Below are 18,787 nucleotides of genomic sequence, written 5' to 3' on the forward strand. Positions count from 1 at the left end.
TAATACGTATGCGTTTTAATGGTTGGTGCCACAATACTAACCTGTAAAATAAAGAAATGAGACGGAGTTGTGTTGCCTTAGCTCTCTGCTTCTGCTGAGTAACAGGAAGCAGGAAACGGGCGCCCTCAAGCCCTCTCACAGCGGGTGCTGCCGCCTAGTGGTGACAGGCGATATTACATTGTTCCTGCCAAGCATCTACTGCTATTACTTTTTCTTATTACCAATTTAGTCAGAAAGTATTTAAAATTTATTTAGGGATACCTAACAAAAATTTAGAATAATGGTCCAAATTACAAAAATGTGTTTGTGTACTGCATGCATGTAAAATGTAATGTACTTAGTGTATCACAAAATAACAAATGTGGTTGCACACTCGTGTGCACCACACAATCATGTGCTTTAACTTTGTAATGCTCACAGCTTGTAATAATCAAGTTAAAACTGGGGTTGTCCTGCACTTTACACACAGTATAAAAACATAAGGATTTGAGCTATTACTTGAGAAAGCACCATGCCAAAAACAAAAATAGAAAAATAATTGTTGATGTTAACAAAGCAGGAGAAGGGTCTACAAAGTTATCACAGCATTTCCAAGTGTCCAGAAGTGGAGTGAAGTCTCATCAAGAAATTCAGAGAGAGCCACACAGCACAGAACAAGTCTGGCAGAGGGAGGAAGCCAAAGATTTCAAAGACTCTGGAAAGAAAACCTGTGAGAGATGTGTCTAAAGATGCTAGAACAACCACCAAAACACTGGTTAATGATGACTTAGAGGAGTCAGGAATTGTAGCGTCAAAGAAGACGGTCACTAGAGCCCGGCACAGAAATGGACTGAACCCGAACCCTCCGTTTCCACAGAAGAGAAACCTTCAAGCCAGACTGAAGTCTGCTGAGGACAACCTGGAGAAAGATTATGAAGACTGGAAGTGTATCCTTCATGTGGCGAGATTTAGACGGGATCTTGGTACTTAATCAGACCAACTATGGTTTCGACAATGCCACCTGGGGCTAGCACCCAGGAAATCTAGCTCTGGTGAGTTTCCAGTCACTAGGCCAACTCAGATCACACCGGTTCAATTAACACAGGAGGGCCGAGACATGTCCAATTTAACAAGGTTTATTTAACAAATTGTCAAAAAAAACAAAAGAAAACAATCCACACCAGTTAACATACATCAACTAAAAGGAAGAATGGGCAACAAAGAACTCAACTCTTGGCTGAGGCTTACCCTGCGGCAGGACAACCAAAAGGGGCAAAGAATCCTCAAAGTAATCACCCGTGACACTGCAAACCATACACACGCAAAATCAAACAAAAGAAGCGAACCGTGAAGAAAGTACGACCACCAGGGAATAACTGCCGCAGTAAGCCACAGCACCTAGAACAGAAGACAAAGAAAAATTAATAAAACATGCCCAAACTCACCAGCACTGGTGTGGAGAAAAGGAACAGAACAAGGAATTACATCCAAACCATAAAACAAAATACACTCACAAAAGCAACACAAAAAACAAACAATTAAATAAACTAATACAAAAAAGCAAACAAAACTAGCAAAAGAAATTAAAGCAATATCTAAATCATCAGACAAAAACCCAAATCAGCTGAACATTTGCAGGAGCCCGTGTCACCAGGCATTAGTCCTCCAAAGTCCAAACAGGTGACACGGCCTCTGCACACAACAGGCCCAGGCTGCACTCAGCAGTGCTGGGCCCACATGGTACTCCGCCCTAAGTTGGCAGCTGAAAATTAAATAAACAAAGCAATACCAAAAACAAGAAAACCGAAGCAACCAAAACAAGCAGCACGGGTCCATGTGGTGATGACTGGACGCTGGAAAGCTAAAAAGAAAAGAGAAAAATCTAGAATTAAATAGATGGATCTAAAAATCAACCAATTTAAATGGCCAAAATTCGCATACCCGGTGAGCCGAGGATATAAACCCTGGAAATACAGCCCATCCACGTCTTGGCCACACACCTGGAGCCGACCAACAATCACACACACTGCAGGGCTCCAGCTGATCGTCTCCCCCAGGCCAGCAATCAGCCACACTAAAAGAAGCTGTGATTTTAAGCAGTGAATGTAAATGCATGCAACAAGAAAAGGACCAGAGCACTTACATATTGCAGACGGCGCCTCGACAGCAATTACAGCAGCTGGACACCAAGAATGTGGCTACATCCAGAACACCGCCAGGCCAAACACAGCCACCACGACAGCAACCAGAGTGGAAGACAGTGAACTCCATCTTCTTCTTCTTCTTCTTCTTTTTGTTTTATGGCGGTTGGCAAAAAACTTTAGGTTGCATTTACCGCCACCTTCCGGTAAGGAGTGTGGGCTAGGAAGGCCCCAGCATTCAACATCTTCTTAAACTCTCCTAATTAACCCAGTGACACGAAGAAACGTCAGCAGCTCTTTATATACATCGAACGTAGAGTCTCTCTGCAAAACAGTCCCCAAAGAAAAGATTAACCCTCTATTCTCCAAACGTCTACTTAAAACTCTTCTTTGCTGTTCATACTTCCTGCATCTCATCAAAACATGCTCAACTGTCTCATTCTCCTCACAATTTTCACACTGCCCCGTAGGATGCTTTCCAATCAGTTTCAGAGTACTATTCAATCGTGTATGTCCAAATCTCAATCTCGCTACTACATCTTCTTCCTTCCTTGCCAACAGACCCCCAACCCCTGGCCCCCTAATCTTCTTTTGAAATGAATAATAAAACCGTCCCTTTACCTCCTCATCCCAATCTCTCTCCCATTCACTCTCTAACTTCTTTTTAACTATGCTCTTAATTTCAGCCTTGCTGTACTTAACTTGAGAATCCACCATCTCTTTTCTTGCCCCTCTCTTTGCATAGGCATCTGCCAGCTCATTCCCTTCAACTCCTATGTGTGCTGGTACCCAAAGAAAAACTAATTGTTTTCCAGACACGTTTATTCGATAAACCACTTGTAATATATCGTATACTATATCTTGCCTCGACTCAGACCTCATATTTTGTATACTCATTAATGCACTACTGGAATCAGATGCTATAACTACTTGCATTGCTGCACTTTCTTCTACCCAGTGTAACGCAAACAAAATTGCCACTAACTCTCCCGTAAACACTGCTATATTATCATTTACCCTTTTAAAAACTCTAATGTCAAGACTTGGAATAACAAAAGCAATCCCAACCCTCCCATCTTCTAACCTTGACGCATCTGTATATATTGATAGCCAGGAGGAAAACCTCTTCTCTATATATCCTGTTACACTACTACTACTACATTTCTTTCCCTGTAGCTCAAGATCTACATCAGGCCTTTTCAATATCCATGGGGGGACTACAGAGATCGGAACAGCAGGACTAACATCCATCTGTGCAATACCAAAGTCTCGAGCTTTTCGTCTACTTATCCACCCAAAACTGTTCAGCTGAGCTCGCTCCCCTTCTTGACAACTACATAACAGTTTTAAACCTGGATGATTACTTTTATGACCCCTAAGACCTGCCCAATATGACAACAGTAGCTGCAGTCTTCTATATTTTAGAGGCATCTCTCCTAACTCTACCTGAAGGGCAGACACTGGAGTTGACTTCATTGCTCCACAACAAATCCTCAGCGCCTGGCTCTGCACTACATCTAATTTCATTAAATTACTTTGTGCTGCCGAATTATATACTACACATCCAAAATCAATAACAGATCTGATTAATGCTGTGTACACTATTTTTAAGCATACTCGACTTGCTCCCCAGTCCCGCCCTCTAAGGCATCTCATCACATTCACTACCTTCTTACATCTCTCCTCAGTTTTCCGAATATGCAACCTCCAAGTCAGCCTGCTATCAAACCATAGTCCTAAATATTTAAACTCATTCACTCTTTCCAAGTTTTGCCCATATAATGTCAACTTAATATCATTGCTTACTCTCTTTCTAGTTAGAAACATGACCTTAGTTTTATCTACAGAAAATCTAAAACCCCACTTTAATGCCTAGCTTTCTACCTTATTGATACCTTGTTATACTTTTTTAACTATATACTTGATGTTCCTACCTCTTTTCCACATTACACCATCATCAGCAAATAGTGACACTCCAACCGAGGACTCCACGTTACAAAAAATTTCATTAATCATAATAGAAAAAATTACTGGACTAACAATGCTACCCTGTGGTGTTCCATTTTCAACGACATACTCCGAACTAACATCCCCCCTACTCGTACAGCTATTGTTCTTCCTGATAGAAAGTCCCTAACCCACCTTAAAATCCTTCCTCGTAGACCCATCTGATGTAGCCTAATGATCAAACCCTCCCTCCACATCATATCATACGCTTTCTCAACATCAAAGAACACGGCAGCCACACATTCTTTGTTACCTTGGGCCTTCCGGACCTCCTCTTCTAAAATTAACGAAGGGTCTACTGTGCTTCTACCTTTCCTAAACCCATATTGGTGACCTTTTAACAACTCATTACTCTCAAGAAAGAACAGTAGTCTATTATTGATCATTTTTTCCATCAGCTTTCCCACATGTGATGTTAAAGCTATGGGTCTATAACTTGCAGCTTGGCAGGGATCTTTACCCGGCTTACATATTGGGACAACTATCGCCTTCTTCCACTGCTCTGGCAGATTACTCTCTACCCACACTCTATTATACAACCTCAACAAAACTCTCTTACTACTTTCGCTGAGATTCCTCAGCATGCAGTAACTAATATCATCCTCTCCAGGTGTAGTTTTCCCACAGTCATTTAATGCCATATTAAGCTCCTCCATTGAAAACTCTACATTTACTGCAATTTCATAGTCATCAACATCCTCAAGGGCTTCAATGTGGTTCCCCACTGTCTTTCTTCTTGCCCCTCTTTCTTCTACACCCAGATTTCCATTACTATGGACTTTCACAAAATGCTGTACTAACACTTCTGCTTTTCCTTTATCATCTAACACAACCCTATCTCCACTCGCTATAACTGGATATCCAAACCGTTTATTATTACCCGACATTCTCCTAATAGTCCCCCACACCTGACTCACAGATGTTTGTCTTCCTAATGTTTCACAGTAACTCCTCCAGCATGACCTCTTGGCCTCTTTTACTACTCTTCTCACAAGTGCCACTTTCCGCTTGTACTCACAAAGATTTTGATAACATATATTTCTTTTAAATGATTTAAAGGCCTTATTTCTCTCCTTAACAGCATTAGTACACTCAACAGACCACCAGGGCACCATCTTCCTCTTACCTCTCTTTTCCTTCCTCCTTATTGTCTGCTTAGCTGCTTCCAATACTGCACTGCAAAAGAATGTATTAAAATCATTAATATTGGCATTTACATTTACTCTCTTTATTTCAACATCACAAATATACTTAAACTTATCCCATTTAACCCCATCATAAATCCACCTTCCCACCCCCCCTGTGCAAACTTCCTCCAAACTGAGACCCAGTTCAACTACTATTGGATAGTGATCACTACCTATAGTTGTTTCACCATCTACTCTCCATGTGCAAACTCCTGCAATACATTCCGATGCCAACGTAAGATCCACAGCTGATTCACTCCCATTATAAACATTAATCTTTGTCATACTCCCATCATTTAACACTACCAAATTCCTTTCATCCATCAATTCTTCTACCACTGACCCATTCACATCATCATACCCATCCCACAGTGAACTATGTGCATTAAAATCCCCACAGCATACCACCCTACCTTCTAAGTGAACACTTAACTCCTGCAACCCTTCCATTGATAGCCTGTTACATGGATTATAAAAATTTACCACTCTCATTTTACCCTCTTTTGCCCAAACCTCTAAAACTATAAACTCCAAGTTCCTTCCTTTCCCTACAACTCTATATTGCACTCCTTCCCTTAGAAATATTGCACATCCTCCACTACCCACCTGTCTATCCCTTCTTACACACTCATACCCTCTAATTCTAAATTCTAAAGATGGCCCCAAAAAAGTTTCCTGGACACAGATAATATCTGGCTTTTTTGTGCAGCTCTGCACATAACCCTTTAGCTCCTGACCATTTGCCATTAAACTTCGAGCATTCCATTGGAGGAAAATCAGGATATTCCAGCCGTCACTCCCCCTCTCCTCTGCTCCTCCTCCAGTCTCATGTTAACTTGCTCCCATGTGACCCCTTTCATACCAAGGAACAACTCTGCTCCCTTCACAATTATTTTTACTTTATCAGTTTTATGCTTCACCTGTTCAGTGCAGTTTATCACATAAGCTAAGAAGACTATCAGCTCATCCATTGATACATTAGCTTTCTTCATAACATCACCTTGCTTAGCGCTGCCTTTACTTCCTACTGTACTCTGCTCCTGGACTTTCCTTACAGCTTCAGCATACGAGATGTTACGTGCTACTTTAACCTTTTGGACTTCCACTGCTTTTCTCCTAACCACACACCCACCATAGGTCACTGCATGTTGTCCTCCGCAATTACAGCACTTTGGGCTGTTAATCTCTCTACACTCCTCTACTCGATGGTCTCCACTACACCTAGGACATTTCTGCCTTCCCCTGCACAGTGAACTCCACTGCTGCACACCTGAATATAAACAGCGCATGGTACCGCCCAGCAATTAAGGTACCCACACTGCTGGCACAGTGCCTCACAGTGGCCAGGAGGAAAACATCCTCCTGTCACATTCAGATGAGACCAAACTAGAGCTCTTTGGTCGTAGAGACTCCGTCCCCACAGTTAAACATGGTGGTGGCAGTATCATGCTGTTGGACGCTTCAGTGCGTCTGGAACTGGGAATCTGGTCAAGGTTTAAGGAATCATGAAGAAAGAAGGATATATAAAGATTTAGAAAGAAAACCTCCATCAGTCAGCTGCTAAACTGGGTCTGGGTCTTCCAACATGACAACGACCCAAAACTTGCGTTGCTCCTGGTGAAGATCTACTTCCAGAAGACCAAAGTGAACGTGACTGACTGGCCTGCACAAAGCCCTGACTGGGATCCCACTGAAAATCTGTGGGGTCAACTGAAGACCAAGGTCCATGCCAGAAGACCATCAGATCTGGAGGAGCTGAGAGATTTACCAAAGAACAGGCTAGGATTCCTCAGGAGATGTCAGAGACTCGCTACAAATTTCAACAAACGACTGGAAGCTGTTATCCAGCAAAAAGGAAATACAACTGACTGTTAGCATGAAGTGGGCTAGTAATGACCCTGGTAGTTTTTGTTTTTCATTAAATAATCTTGTTTCTGTGTGCAAAATAAAATATTGTAAGCTCCAAAATAAAACTAGGATATCTGGAAAAGCTATGTTAAAAATTCCTTGATCTGTTTAACAGCGCTTGAGACTTTTTTGAAAAAAAAATCTTAAATTCCTTAGCGGGCCTAATAATTTTGTCTTCAACTCTACTTGTGATTTTTAGGGATTTCTTTCTATGGTGCAAAAATGCAACACTGGGGTTTAAGGGATGCTGCTTGTTTACACAGAAGGACCCCTCACCAGGTCAGGAGTAAATTAATCAGTTGTACCATCTATACAATAATATACAGTATCTGTACTGTATACCACGGCCTATGGGGTTAAGTTTAAAAGTTTACCCAGTTAATTTAGTCTAGCATTAACAGTATAGTAGCAGGTACACACATCAACTGCAGTGTGATGCTCGTTTGTGCTTCACAGTTAAAAAAAAAAAACTGCTGCCTTTAGTTTCACATACACACGTGGACAAAATTGTTGGTACCCCTCAGTTAAAGAAGGAAAAACCCACAATTCTCACTGAAATCACTTGAAACTCACAAAAGTAACAATAAATAAAAATTTATTGAAAATTAAATAATCAAAATCAGCCATCACTTTTGAATTGTTGATTAACATAATTATTTAAAAAAACAAACTAATGAAATAGGGCTGGACAAAAATGATGGTACCCATAACTTAATATTTTGTTGCACAACCTTTTGAGGCAATCACTGCAATTAAACGATTTCTGTATTTGTCAATGAGCGTTCTGCAGCTGTCAACAGGTATTTTGGCCCACTCCTCATGAGCAAACAGCTCCAGTTGTCTCAGGTTTGATGGGTGTCTTCTCCAAATGGCATGTTTCAGCTCCTTCCACATATGTTCAATGGGATTCAGATCTGGGCTCATAGAAGGCCACTTTAGAATAGTCCAACGCTTTTCTCTCAGCCATTCTTGGGTGTTTTTGGCTGTGTGTTTTGGATGGTTGTCCTGTTGGAAGACCCATGACCTGCGACTGAGACCAAGCTTTCTGACACTAGGCAGCACATTTCTCTCCAGAATGCCTTGATAGTCTTCAGATTTCATCGTACCTTGCACACTTTCAAGACACCCTGTGCCAGATGCAGCAAAGCAGCCCCAAAACATTACTGAGCCTCCTCCATGTTTCACCGTAGGGACAGTGTTCTTTTCTTCGTATGCTTGGTTTTTGAGTCTATGAACATAGAGTTGATGTGCCTTACCAAAAAGCTCCAGTTTGGTCTCATCTGTCCAAAGGACATTCTCCCAGAAGCTTTGTGGCTTGTCAACATGCATTTTTGCAAATTCCAGTCTCGCTTTTTTATGAGTTTTTTCAGCAGTGGTGTCCTCCTTGGTCGTCTTCCATGAAGTCCACTTTGGCTCAAACAACGACGAATGGTGCGATCTGACACTGATGTACCTTGGCCTTGGAGTTCACCTTTAATTTCTTTGGAGGTTGCTCTGGGCTCTTTGGATACAATTCCAACGATCCGTCTCTTCAATTTGTCATCAATTTTCCTCTTGCGGCCACGTCCAGGGAGGTTGGCTACTGTCCCGTGGGTCTTGAACTTCTGAATAATATGAGCCACTGTTGTCACAGGAACTTCAAGCTGTTTAGAGATGGTCTTATAGCCTTTACCTTTAAGATGTTTGTCTATAATTTTTTTTCGGATGTCCTGGGACAATTCTCTCCTTCGCTTTCTGTTGTCCATGTTCAGTGTAGTACACACCTTTTCACCAAACAGCAGGGTGACTACTTGTCTCCCTTTAAATAGGCAGACTGACTGATTATGAGTTTGGAAACACCTGTGATGTCAATTAAATGACACACCTGAGTTAATCATGTCACTCTGGTCAAATAGTTTTCAATCTTTTATAGAGGTACCATCATTTTTGTCCAGGCCTGTTTCATTAGTTTGTTTTTTTAAATAATTATGTTAATCAACAATTCAAAAGTAATGGCTGTTTTTGATTATTTAATTTTCAATAAATTTTTATTTATTGTTACTTTTGTGAGTTTCAAGTGATTTCAGTGAGAATTGTGGGTTTTTCCTTCTTTAACTGAGGGGTACCAACAATTTTGTCCACGTGTGTATAAGGAGACACAGAGGAGAATGAAATACACCAGTTAAGAGTCTTCAGACACCAGAAATCATTATAATGTTCCAGTAATTCCAATATGTAAATATAAACTAATAGTGGAGGACTGATTTAATACAATTCCACTTTTGTAAGTTCAAAATAATAAAATAAAATTGTAATAAGATAATTTTCTTACAGCTTTTCTGTTGTGTGGCGGTGCATTCTAACAGGGATTGCAATTAGAGATTTGACTTGTTAAATTCGTTTGCATTTTATTGTGCCGTATTCAACAATTTCATATCAATACAATTCATTTCAGGATACATATTTTGATACTATTGAATCATCAATGCCTAATCATCTGTGGATTTTGTTAAAAATTAAGTTGTAATATCTGCATACACGAAGAGTGGCTGTTGAAATTTTGTAACATTTTCACAAAATCCTGAAAAATTCAAACAATGATAAAGTCTCATTGTTTTCTTGATTAGAGGCTAAAACAGTTTAAAAAGGAAAAGAAATTACATTAATATCATCAATGAGTTTCAGCGGGTTAAATCTGCAAAGGTCACATTTAATATAACTCAATAATCAAATAAAACTGTGAGAAATATATTGTACATGTAATCTATTATAATAATTAAACATCAGACCCAAATGAATGCATCTTTTCCTGCTTATTTGATAATTGTGTATTTGCCTTCACTTGTTTTTTCCTATAGAAAGAGTTATTGTTCGGGAGGTGTACGTTTGTTTTCAGGTCCTTTGAAGAAACTGCTGAAATGTCTAGTTATGCAAGTTGTATTTAACAGTTCTAATTAAGGTTAATTAACCTGAATTAGATCAGTTAACTGTGGTAATATCCTTTCCTTTTTCTAGGATTAACTTTGAATTAACTTGAATGACTGCCTTTATTAGCCACGCCTGACGAACGTCAGCGGGGTTACTGCATTCGGTGTGGTATCTGGCTGGGTAAGTATGTATGTGTGTATGTCCAGTCAGATATCTCTGCAAGTGCTGAAGTCAGGATAATCAAACTTGGCACTGAAGATCAGTCTAAGGTCCCCTGCTCAGTTGTGGAGTTACAGGTCAGCAGATCAAGTAGGAAGGGATATACATACGATGATCAAAATTGATACATATTGCATCATTTGTATAGGGAGGACAGGGTTTTCGCCAGTAGAGGGCGCCCTCTACTGAGGGCTTGTCTAGTTTTATATGATACTGGTACATGTAAGAAATGACTCCAACCTGTATTTTATGTTTTCGTCTCTGTACTGTTCTCAGAGAATTACCACACAGCACAACAGGATGGAACTGATAAAAATGTAATTAAAATAAAAACTGCAAAAGCATTTGAAAATTTAGCTTCGTAATGGAAATAGTCTTTGCAATAGTGTTATGACATATGATGAATTCTGGTAGAAGTCTGTTATAATTGGGTTATATTTTGAACTCGTCATCACAATTTTGACAGTTTTGATACCATTTAAAAGGTATTTTGTATGTTTAACTGGAAATTATAGTCTGCTGTCTCACACTGACCACAAATCACAAGACATGGTTTGTCTTTTTTTTAAAAATTTCAATAGAATTTAACTTTGAAATTGTTTGTCAAATTTTCACTATTTTATTATTCCGTCCGGCTTACAGATAATCTTGTTACCATAGCAACAAAATCTTTCTCAGTCTCATGTTTGTTATAGGATTGTTCTGTGCTGTAAAGTTATTATACAGGTCATGTGTAGCATGTGGTGTTTCATATTTTTTTTGCAATGAAGAAAAATCCCATCAAATTGAAGCTCATCTGCATGCTCGTCGTCCTCATCGGGTCTCGACCTGACTTCAGTTCGTCGTCGTAACCGACTTGAGTGGCAAATGCTCACATTGGATGGCGTCTGGCACGTTGGAGAGGTGTTCTCTTCACGGATGAATCCCGGTTTACACTGTTCAGGGCAGATGGCAGACAGCGTGTGTGGCATCGTGTGGGTGAGCGGTTTTCTGATGTCAATGTTGTGGATGGAGTGGCCCATGGTGGCGGTGGGGTTATGGTATGGGCAGGCATCTGTTATGGACCAAGAACACAGGAGCATTTTATTGATGGCATTTTGAATGTACAGAGATACCGTGACGAGATCCTGAGGCCCATTGTTGTGCCATACATCCAAGAACATCACCTCATGTTGCAGCAGGATAATGCACGGCCCCATGTTGCAAGGATCTGTACACAATTCTTGGAAGCTGAAAATGTCCCAGTTCTTGCATGGCCAGCATACTCACCAGACATGTCACCCATTGAGCATGTTTGGGATGCTCTGGATCGGCGTATAGGACAGCGTGTACCAGTTCCTGCCAATATCCAGCAACTTCATACAGCCATTGAAGAGGAGTGGACCCCCCGCCCCCAATAAAACAAAACTGCACCTTTCAGAGTGGCTTTTTATTGTGGGCAGTCTAAGGCACACCTGTGCACTAATCATGGTGTCTAATCAGCATCTTGATATGGCACACCTGTGAGGTGGGATGGATTATCTCAGCAAAGGAGAAGTGCTCACTATCACAGATTTAGACAGATTTGTGAACAATATTTAAGAGAAATGGTGATATTGTGTATGTGGAAAAAGTTTTAGATCTTTGAGTTCATCTCATAAAAAATGGGAGCAAAAACAAAAGTGTTGCGTTTAGATTTTTGTTGAGTGTATATATACACTACCAGGCAAAAGTTTGGACTCGCCCTTAATTTGTCTGTGATTGGTTCATATTACCTAAATTATGAATGCAATTTAGCCATGTTTCATTTCTAATCACAGTAGAACTATAGATAAGAACACTGAAAACAAAATTAAAGCATCCAGCATATAATACTTGTTAAAAGTCGGTAAACTTCATTTCCCATAATGCATTGGTTTGTAGTACTTCACACTGGCTTCCTCTTGAGCCGAGCTGTACTGTTCAGTTTAGCGTGTCCTAATGCCATAAAGGCAGCATCCATGGAGTAGATTTTAACATCCCTGTTCCATCCTGTGTGTGTATGAGTTCCATGTGCGTCCCTAAGATGTAAGTATGTTTTTGCAAGGCTAGGTCTGTTCATTTTCCTGTTGTTGCCCAAAGTGTGAAGTTGATGTCCCAGTGTTTCCCAGCTAATGCTAACGGCCCTATCACCATTCCACGTATGCTCATAAATAGTCATCCGCTGTCTAATAATCGATACTCCCCTGCCATTGTATTATACTTGCTTGTATATAACATATTTCCCCATATTTCGCCTGGTTTGGCATTTTTATTATATTTCTTATATTTGGCATTTAAAAGTACACTTCTTGTGTTAGAGCTCCCTCTGTTGGCTTCTGGGTGATACTACATGTCTTTTCTCATTGCCTCACGTAATGTCACCTTAAGTTCAGTATCATTAATGCACCTTCTTTCTGTTTCAGAAAACCACACACACACACACATACAACACACACCTACAGACACATACATATTTAATTTCCTCCCATTCCTGTCATACTACTGACATCCCAGTCCTCCTGTTCAGCAATAAATGTCATCTGACCTGCTATTTGATGGAGTTCGCCTTTTCCTTCTAACCGGGGAAGACTCAGTTGAAAAACAATCGAAACTAGCAACTTAGACGCATACACTCCATCACAATACTGTTAATAAACTGTCTAAATCTGTGACTCATCAAAATAGCCTCCTTTAGCTTTGATAACTGCTTGATAAATTAGAGGCATTCTTGCAATCAGTGACATGAGATAATCACTTGAAATTTCCTCCCATGCTTCTGCCAACATCTCATAAAGGTTTGCAGCACTTGTGGGTTCCTTGTTCTTGACGTTTCTGTCCATTTCATCCCATGCAAGTTCGATGGGGTTAAGGTCAGGGGATTGAGCTGGCCAAGTCATAATCCTTAGCTTCCCCTCCTCTTCTACCTCTGACACAGTTTGGAGGTGTGCTTTGGATCGTTGTCTTGTTGTAGTGTGAGTGGCTGTCCCACTAAACACAGCCCAGAGGGAATGGCATGCCTCTGTAAGATACTGTGGTATCCATGCTGATTTAGAATTCCTGTGACTTCGTGCAGATCACCAGTCTGTCCCCCTGCAAAACAACCCCAGACCATCACGCTACCTCCACCATACAGACCAGATTCCTGCAGTCTACGCTGCACAGTATCCACTGACACATTATTGCTCCTGGTTGAGTTTAGCTGACCCAGATAGCAAACTATGGGTGAATCAATGTTGAATCTATGTTGAGACCTAATGTTGAAATTATACAGAAAGCGCAAGGTTGATAAAATGTTGAGTCAACGTTTGCTTTTCAACCATAAATCACACTTTACCCAGATAGCAAAAGATGTTAAATCAATGTTGAATTAGGGTTAAGAAGGTTGAATTGTGGTTACGGTTGAAGACTGATGGTTGGATCAACGTTGATTCAACAACATTTTGTCAACATTGAAGTTTGTGTTTAAAAGATACCATTGAATCTACATTGTATTTTGGTTTAATTAAAATGTTTGACAGGTCAATGTTTAATTAATGTTGAATCTATGTTTGCAAACATGTAATCTATGTAAGCAAACGTTGACTCAACATTTTATCAACCTTGCGCTTTCTGTATAATTTCAACGTTAGGTCTCAACATAGATTCAACATTGATTCACCCATAGTTTGCTATCTGGGGAGCTCTTATTTCTGGGGCTGTCTTGTCTATTTCGAAGACTGATGACCCTGATGAACTTATCTTCAGCTTCAGACGTGACTCTGCTTCTACCAGAACCAAATCTCTCTTCATGTGAACCTGTTTCTTCATATGTCTTTAATGTTTTTGCAACTCCACTTTGTGAGACTTTAAAGCTCGTGTCCGGAGTTTCCGTTTGTTTTCAATTTATGTATCATTGTTTAACAAAGCTTAAATGTGTTAGTCGAGTTCGATACTATAATATAATGTTACTATGACGCGATAGGAAAATTTATTCATGAGCTCCACCTTCCTCTCATAGACCCCCATTATTCCAAAAAGCGCCGGTCGCTGCCGACCAATCAAGTTCGAGCTTCCGCTTTGTCATGCTGTCAATCAACGGTTACGCGCACAGCAAGCAAGCCCATGCAGAGGTGGGCGAGCTACGCAATACGCAACCGCGCGCACATTTATTTTGCTTGTGGAGGAGAGAGCATCAGGGCTCAGCAACTTCCAGAAAAGTTACCAATCCCACGGCTTGTCAGGTCAAGAGACTGCAGGACGTTTTTTGGCTCGGGATGCTCGCGTTGCTCCCCGACCACGGCCTCCATAGCCCGCCTGACGGCTTCGTTTAGATGCCCGACCTTTGGAGGAAGATGTTGGGGCGTCTGGGACATACTCTTCGTCAGAGGAGTCATGCAATTCTGAACTCTAGATAGAAATAAATAAACAATGTAACACATATACACGCGTAAATGCACTAAGTTTGATAAACAACGTCATCGAGAGGGATACACGAGTGTAATCACATATTGAAACTTTACTCATTTGTCCTAGCAGATTCATGTTATTTTGGTATTAGGACAAGTTAGACTCAATACAGAATTCTAACGTAATTCCTTTATTATTTACTAAATGTACTAAATGTAGAAGAGGGGAAAACAGAATTGAGAGATGGCCGCAAGGCTGCTAGGACACCGGCGGCCGCCAGGCGGCCATCTCTCAATTGTCCTTCGACCTTCAAAAAATTCCTGGATCCAGACGGTGATTCGGATCACCTCCAAAATCTAATCGATTCTTACTCTTGCTCTTCCGGACATCCTGTAAAAATGTGGTGAAAATCCGTCCATGACTTTTTGAGTTATGCTGATAACAGACAAACAGACAAACAGACAGACAGACGGACACGCAGACGGACAGACAGACAAACGGTATGGCGGAGGTATGCGCTCTCCGAGTGCTTTTCTAGTTGCTTGTGTTTACTTTTTCTGACAACAGAGGTTTCTGTAGACACACACTTCACACTATTCCCTTCATGTTTGACACAGATGAGACTGTTCCGGTACCAAAACCACGTCCCATCAGATTTTACCAACAGAAGCTTCAGTCAAACTTCCAGGACACGTTTAAGGTTACAACAGAGGGGTGGGCAGCAGATAAGCAGCTTCTGGTTGATATCTACACAGAGCTGTACATCACAGCTGGCTGGGACGTGCACGTCAACACACAGCATGAGGTCCTACAGATTGACAAGGTGTGGAAGAGATCAGACACAGAGACACAGATCCAACCCAGAGACATTTTGCAGCATCCTTCTGGAAAATACATACCCATCAGAACAGTGCTGACCAATGGGATTGCATGGATTGGAAAAACATTCCTCGTGCACAAATTTGTGTTGGATTGGGCCGAAGAAAGAACCAATCAAGACGTGCATCTTATTTTCCCGTTCACTTTCCGTGCTCTGAATTCACTGCAGGGAAAAGAGTTTGGTTTGGCAGAGCTCATTCATTTCTGTATCCCAGAAACTAAACACATCTCAGTGAAGGCTCTGAATTACATCTTTACAGCTCTGCAGTCATCAGGAACCAGCAGCTACAAGAAGAGCAGATTCAAACTGCTGTTTGTGTTTGATGGCCTGGACGAGAATCGCCTTCATCTGGACTTTAATGTCGACAGCATTCCCTCCGTGGATGTAACAAAGTCAATGAAAATGGAAGTCTTGCTGAGGGAACTTATCAGGGGAAAACTGTTGCCCTCTGCTCGCCTCTGGATAACCACACGACCTGCAGCAGCGAAGCAGATCCCTGAAAACCTCATCAACACTATAACAGAGGTCAGAGGGTTCACCGACCCACAGAAGGATGAGTACTTCAGGAAGAGATCCAGAGATGAGGAGCAGGCCAGCAGCATCATCTCCCACATGAAGAAGTCACGAAGTCTCCACATCATGTGCCACATCCCAGTGTTCTGCTGGATCACTGCTACAGTTCTGGAACAGCTGCTGGAAACCAGAGAGGGAGAAGATCTACCCAGAACCCTGACTGAGATGTACACAGAGTTTCTAAGATTTCAGATTGATCACACAAAAGAAAAGTACGGTGCAGAGAAGAGTATTCAGTGCATTAAGTCATTTGCTAAACTGGCTTTTGAACAGCTGCAAAAGGGAAACCTGATCTTCTATGAGAAAGATCTGAGAGAACGTGGCATCGATGTGGAATCAGCCTCAGTGTACTCAGGAGTGTTCATACAGGTCTTTAAAGAGGAGAGAGGGCAGTACCAGGACAAGGTGTTCTGCTTCGTCCATCTGAGCGTTCAGGAGTTTCTGGCTGCTCTTCATGTCTATCAGACCTTCATCAACTCCGGAATCAACCTGCTGGAAAAAGAACAAACTGCCTCCAAGAAGCCTGAACTAAAACATCTTCACCAGAGAGCTGTGGACGAGGCCTTACAGAGTCCAAACGGACACCTGGACTTGTTCCTGCGCTTTCTCCTGGGTCTATCACTGCCGACCAATCAGAATCTCCTACAAGGCCTGCTGACACAGACAGGAGTTAGCTCACAGACCAATCAGAAAACAGTGGAGTACATCAAGGAGAAGATCAGTGAGGATGTGTCTGCAGAGAGAATCATCAATCTGTTCCACTGTCTGAATGAACTGAATGATGTTTCTGTAGTGGAGGCGATCCAACAGTCCCTGAGATCAGGACGTCTGTGCAGGCAAAATCTGTCTCCTGCTCAGTGGTCAGCTCTGGTCTTCATCTTACTGTCATCAGAAGAACATCTGGACGTGTTTGACCTGAAGAAATACTCTGCTTCAGAGGAGGCTCTTCTGAGGCTGCTACCAGTGGTCAAAGCCTCCAAGAAAGTTCTGTAAGTAGTTGGAGACTGAAGATCCTTTTTCGTTTTGCTGCTGTTTCATCAGTATAATGTGCTTTTTGTCTCTTCAGACTGAGTGGCTGTAATCTGTCAGAGAGAAGCTGTGGAGCTCTGTCCTCAGTCCTCAGCTCCCAGTCCTCCAGTGTGACAGAGCTGGACCTGACTAACAACGACCTGCAGGATTCAGGAGTGGAGAGTCTTTCTGCTGGACTGGAGAGTCCACACTGTAAACTGGAAGCTCTCAGGTCAGGACTCATCAACCTGTTCAACTGATGACCATTTATAATGTGTTTTTATTCATGATGATCAGAACAGCTGAGGTGGGAGGTTTTCTGTATTTGTATGACTCAGATCAGTTGTGTTACTGACCTTTAGCTCTAGTTTCTCTTAATGAGGCCTCTTCCACTACAGGAACTGAACAACCTGGAACCTGCATCACAGAACCAGAACCTGTAAGAACCTGTGAAGTCTTGGTTCCAGGTTCCGTTGTACTTTCCACAGATCAACAGAATAGAATAGACTATTGGGCTTGCTCTGGGGGTCAGGCATTTGGGTTCTGTAAAGCGTCTTGAGACGATTTGACTGTAATTGACGCTATATAAATAAAATTGAATTGAATTGAATTGAACTAGATCTTCAGCTGCTGAACCACACCATGCAGCAGGAGACCAGGAGGTTTTCTGTGGTTCATCTAAAGAAGTTGGTCTGCAGGTGTTGAGGGAGGTGAGTCTGGTTTATAGTCTCTGTTGGGCCTCCACCACCTTATGGGAGATCTTCATGGACCAGTTTGATCAGCAGATGTAACCAGTGGTTTCTCTTCTCTGCATTGTTTAGTTCGCCAAGACAAGACCTTTTTTGAAGGTGATCTCCATTGATTACAGCCTTGACAGCCAATAAAAAAAAACACACAAGATCTTCCATCAATTTCCAAGTCTTGTTCTCCTCCAGAAATTAAACAATATAGAACCATACTAGATTGGGAAAGTGAACTTATAAGTAGAATTATATGACATTAAAACACAGATTACAACAGCACAGTCTGGCTTACCTCTCTCTCTGAACACAGAAACAAAAGGGGAGAGGTAAGGAGGGAAAAGCTCCTTTATAGGACGGGGAGGGGCGGCTAAAAGTGTCCGTAGGGGTACAGGACCCCCCAGCAAAGGTTCCACACAACAACTGACAAGCAGACCAAACTTTGTATAATCATAACAATATAATAACATATATATGGTATATTCTATTTATTATTGTATAGAATAGAGCACTGCTGCACCACTGACCCTGTTACTCAGAGATGTGGACTGAAGACATGAAAGATGAATGAAAGCACCACATTATCTCTACCTCCTCCCTGTGGATACAGACAGCAGAGGACTTGGTGGGCTTTAATCTGCTCAAATTCCCTGTAACTCCTTGGTTTTTGTTGTGTTTACATCCACACTGTTATCAGATGATGAACCTTCTCCCTGCAGACTCTCATTCTGGTCCATCATCAGACCTACTATGGAGGTATCATCAGACGTTTAGAGGATGGTGTTGTTGGGGTGGATGGAGGAGCAGTAATGTGTGAAGAGAAGTCTAGCATCAGTCTGAGGACACAAAGCC

The 18,787-nt window shown here is 41.5% G+C and overlaps 4 protein-coding genes across 42 annotated transcripts in view; 2 read left to right on the forward strand and 2 right to left on the reverse strand.

The window, feature by feature from the left end:
* Positions 1-18,787, reverse strand: part of LOC127531978 (zinc finger protein OZF-like) — a 205,188-nt gene that overhangs the window by 132,845 nt on the left and 53,556 nt on the right. The window lies entirely within an intron of this gene.
* Positions 1-18,787, forward strand: part of LOC127531907 (zinc finger protein 37 homolog) — a 269,232-nt gene that overhangs the window by 119,890 nt on the left and 130,555 nt on the right. The gene's annotated exons all lie outside the window — the stretch shown is intronic.
* The window catches only part of LOC127531957 (zinc finger protein OZF-like), a 319,989-nt gene that overhangs the window by 107,444 nt on the left and 193,758 nt on the right, over positions 1-18,787 (reverse strand). The window lies entirely within an intron of this gene.
* LOC110945629 (NLR family CARD domain-containing protein 3-like) lies at positions 14,917-17,180 on the forward strand. The gene has a single exon (XM_051942749.1). The coding sequence runs from the start codon at positions 15,339-15,341 to the stop codon at positions 17,178-17,180; it is 1,842 nt and encodes a 613-aa protein (XP_051798709.1). The 5' UTR covers positions 14,917-15,338.

This window comes from Acanthochromis polyacanthus, chromosome 22, assembly GCF_021347895.1.
Source record: "Acanthochromis polyacanthus isolate Apoly-LR-REF ecotype Palm Island chromosome 22, KAUST_Apoly_ChrSc, whole genome shotgun sequence".
NCBI lineage: Eukaryota > Metazoa > Chordata > Actinopteri > Pomacentridae > Acanthochromis > Acanthochromis polyacanthus.

What these genes read in the sequence shown, in the direction of transcription:
- LOC110945629 (XM_051942749.1), top strand. Translation starts at nt 15,339, where the DNA reads ATGTTTGACACAGATGAGACTGTTCCGGTACCAAAACCACGTCCCATC.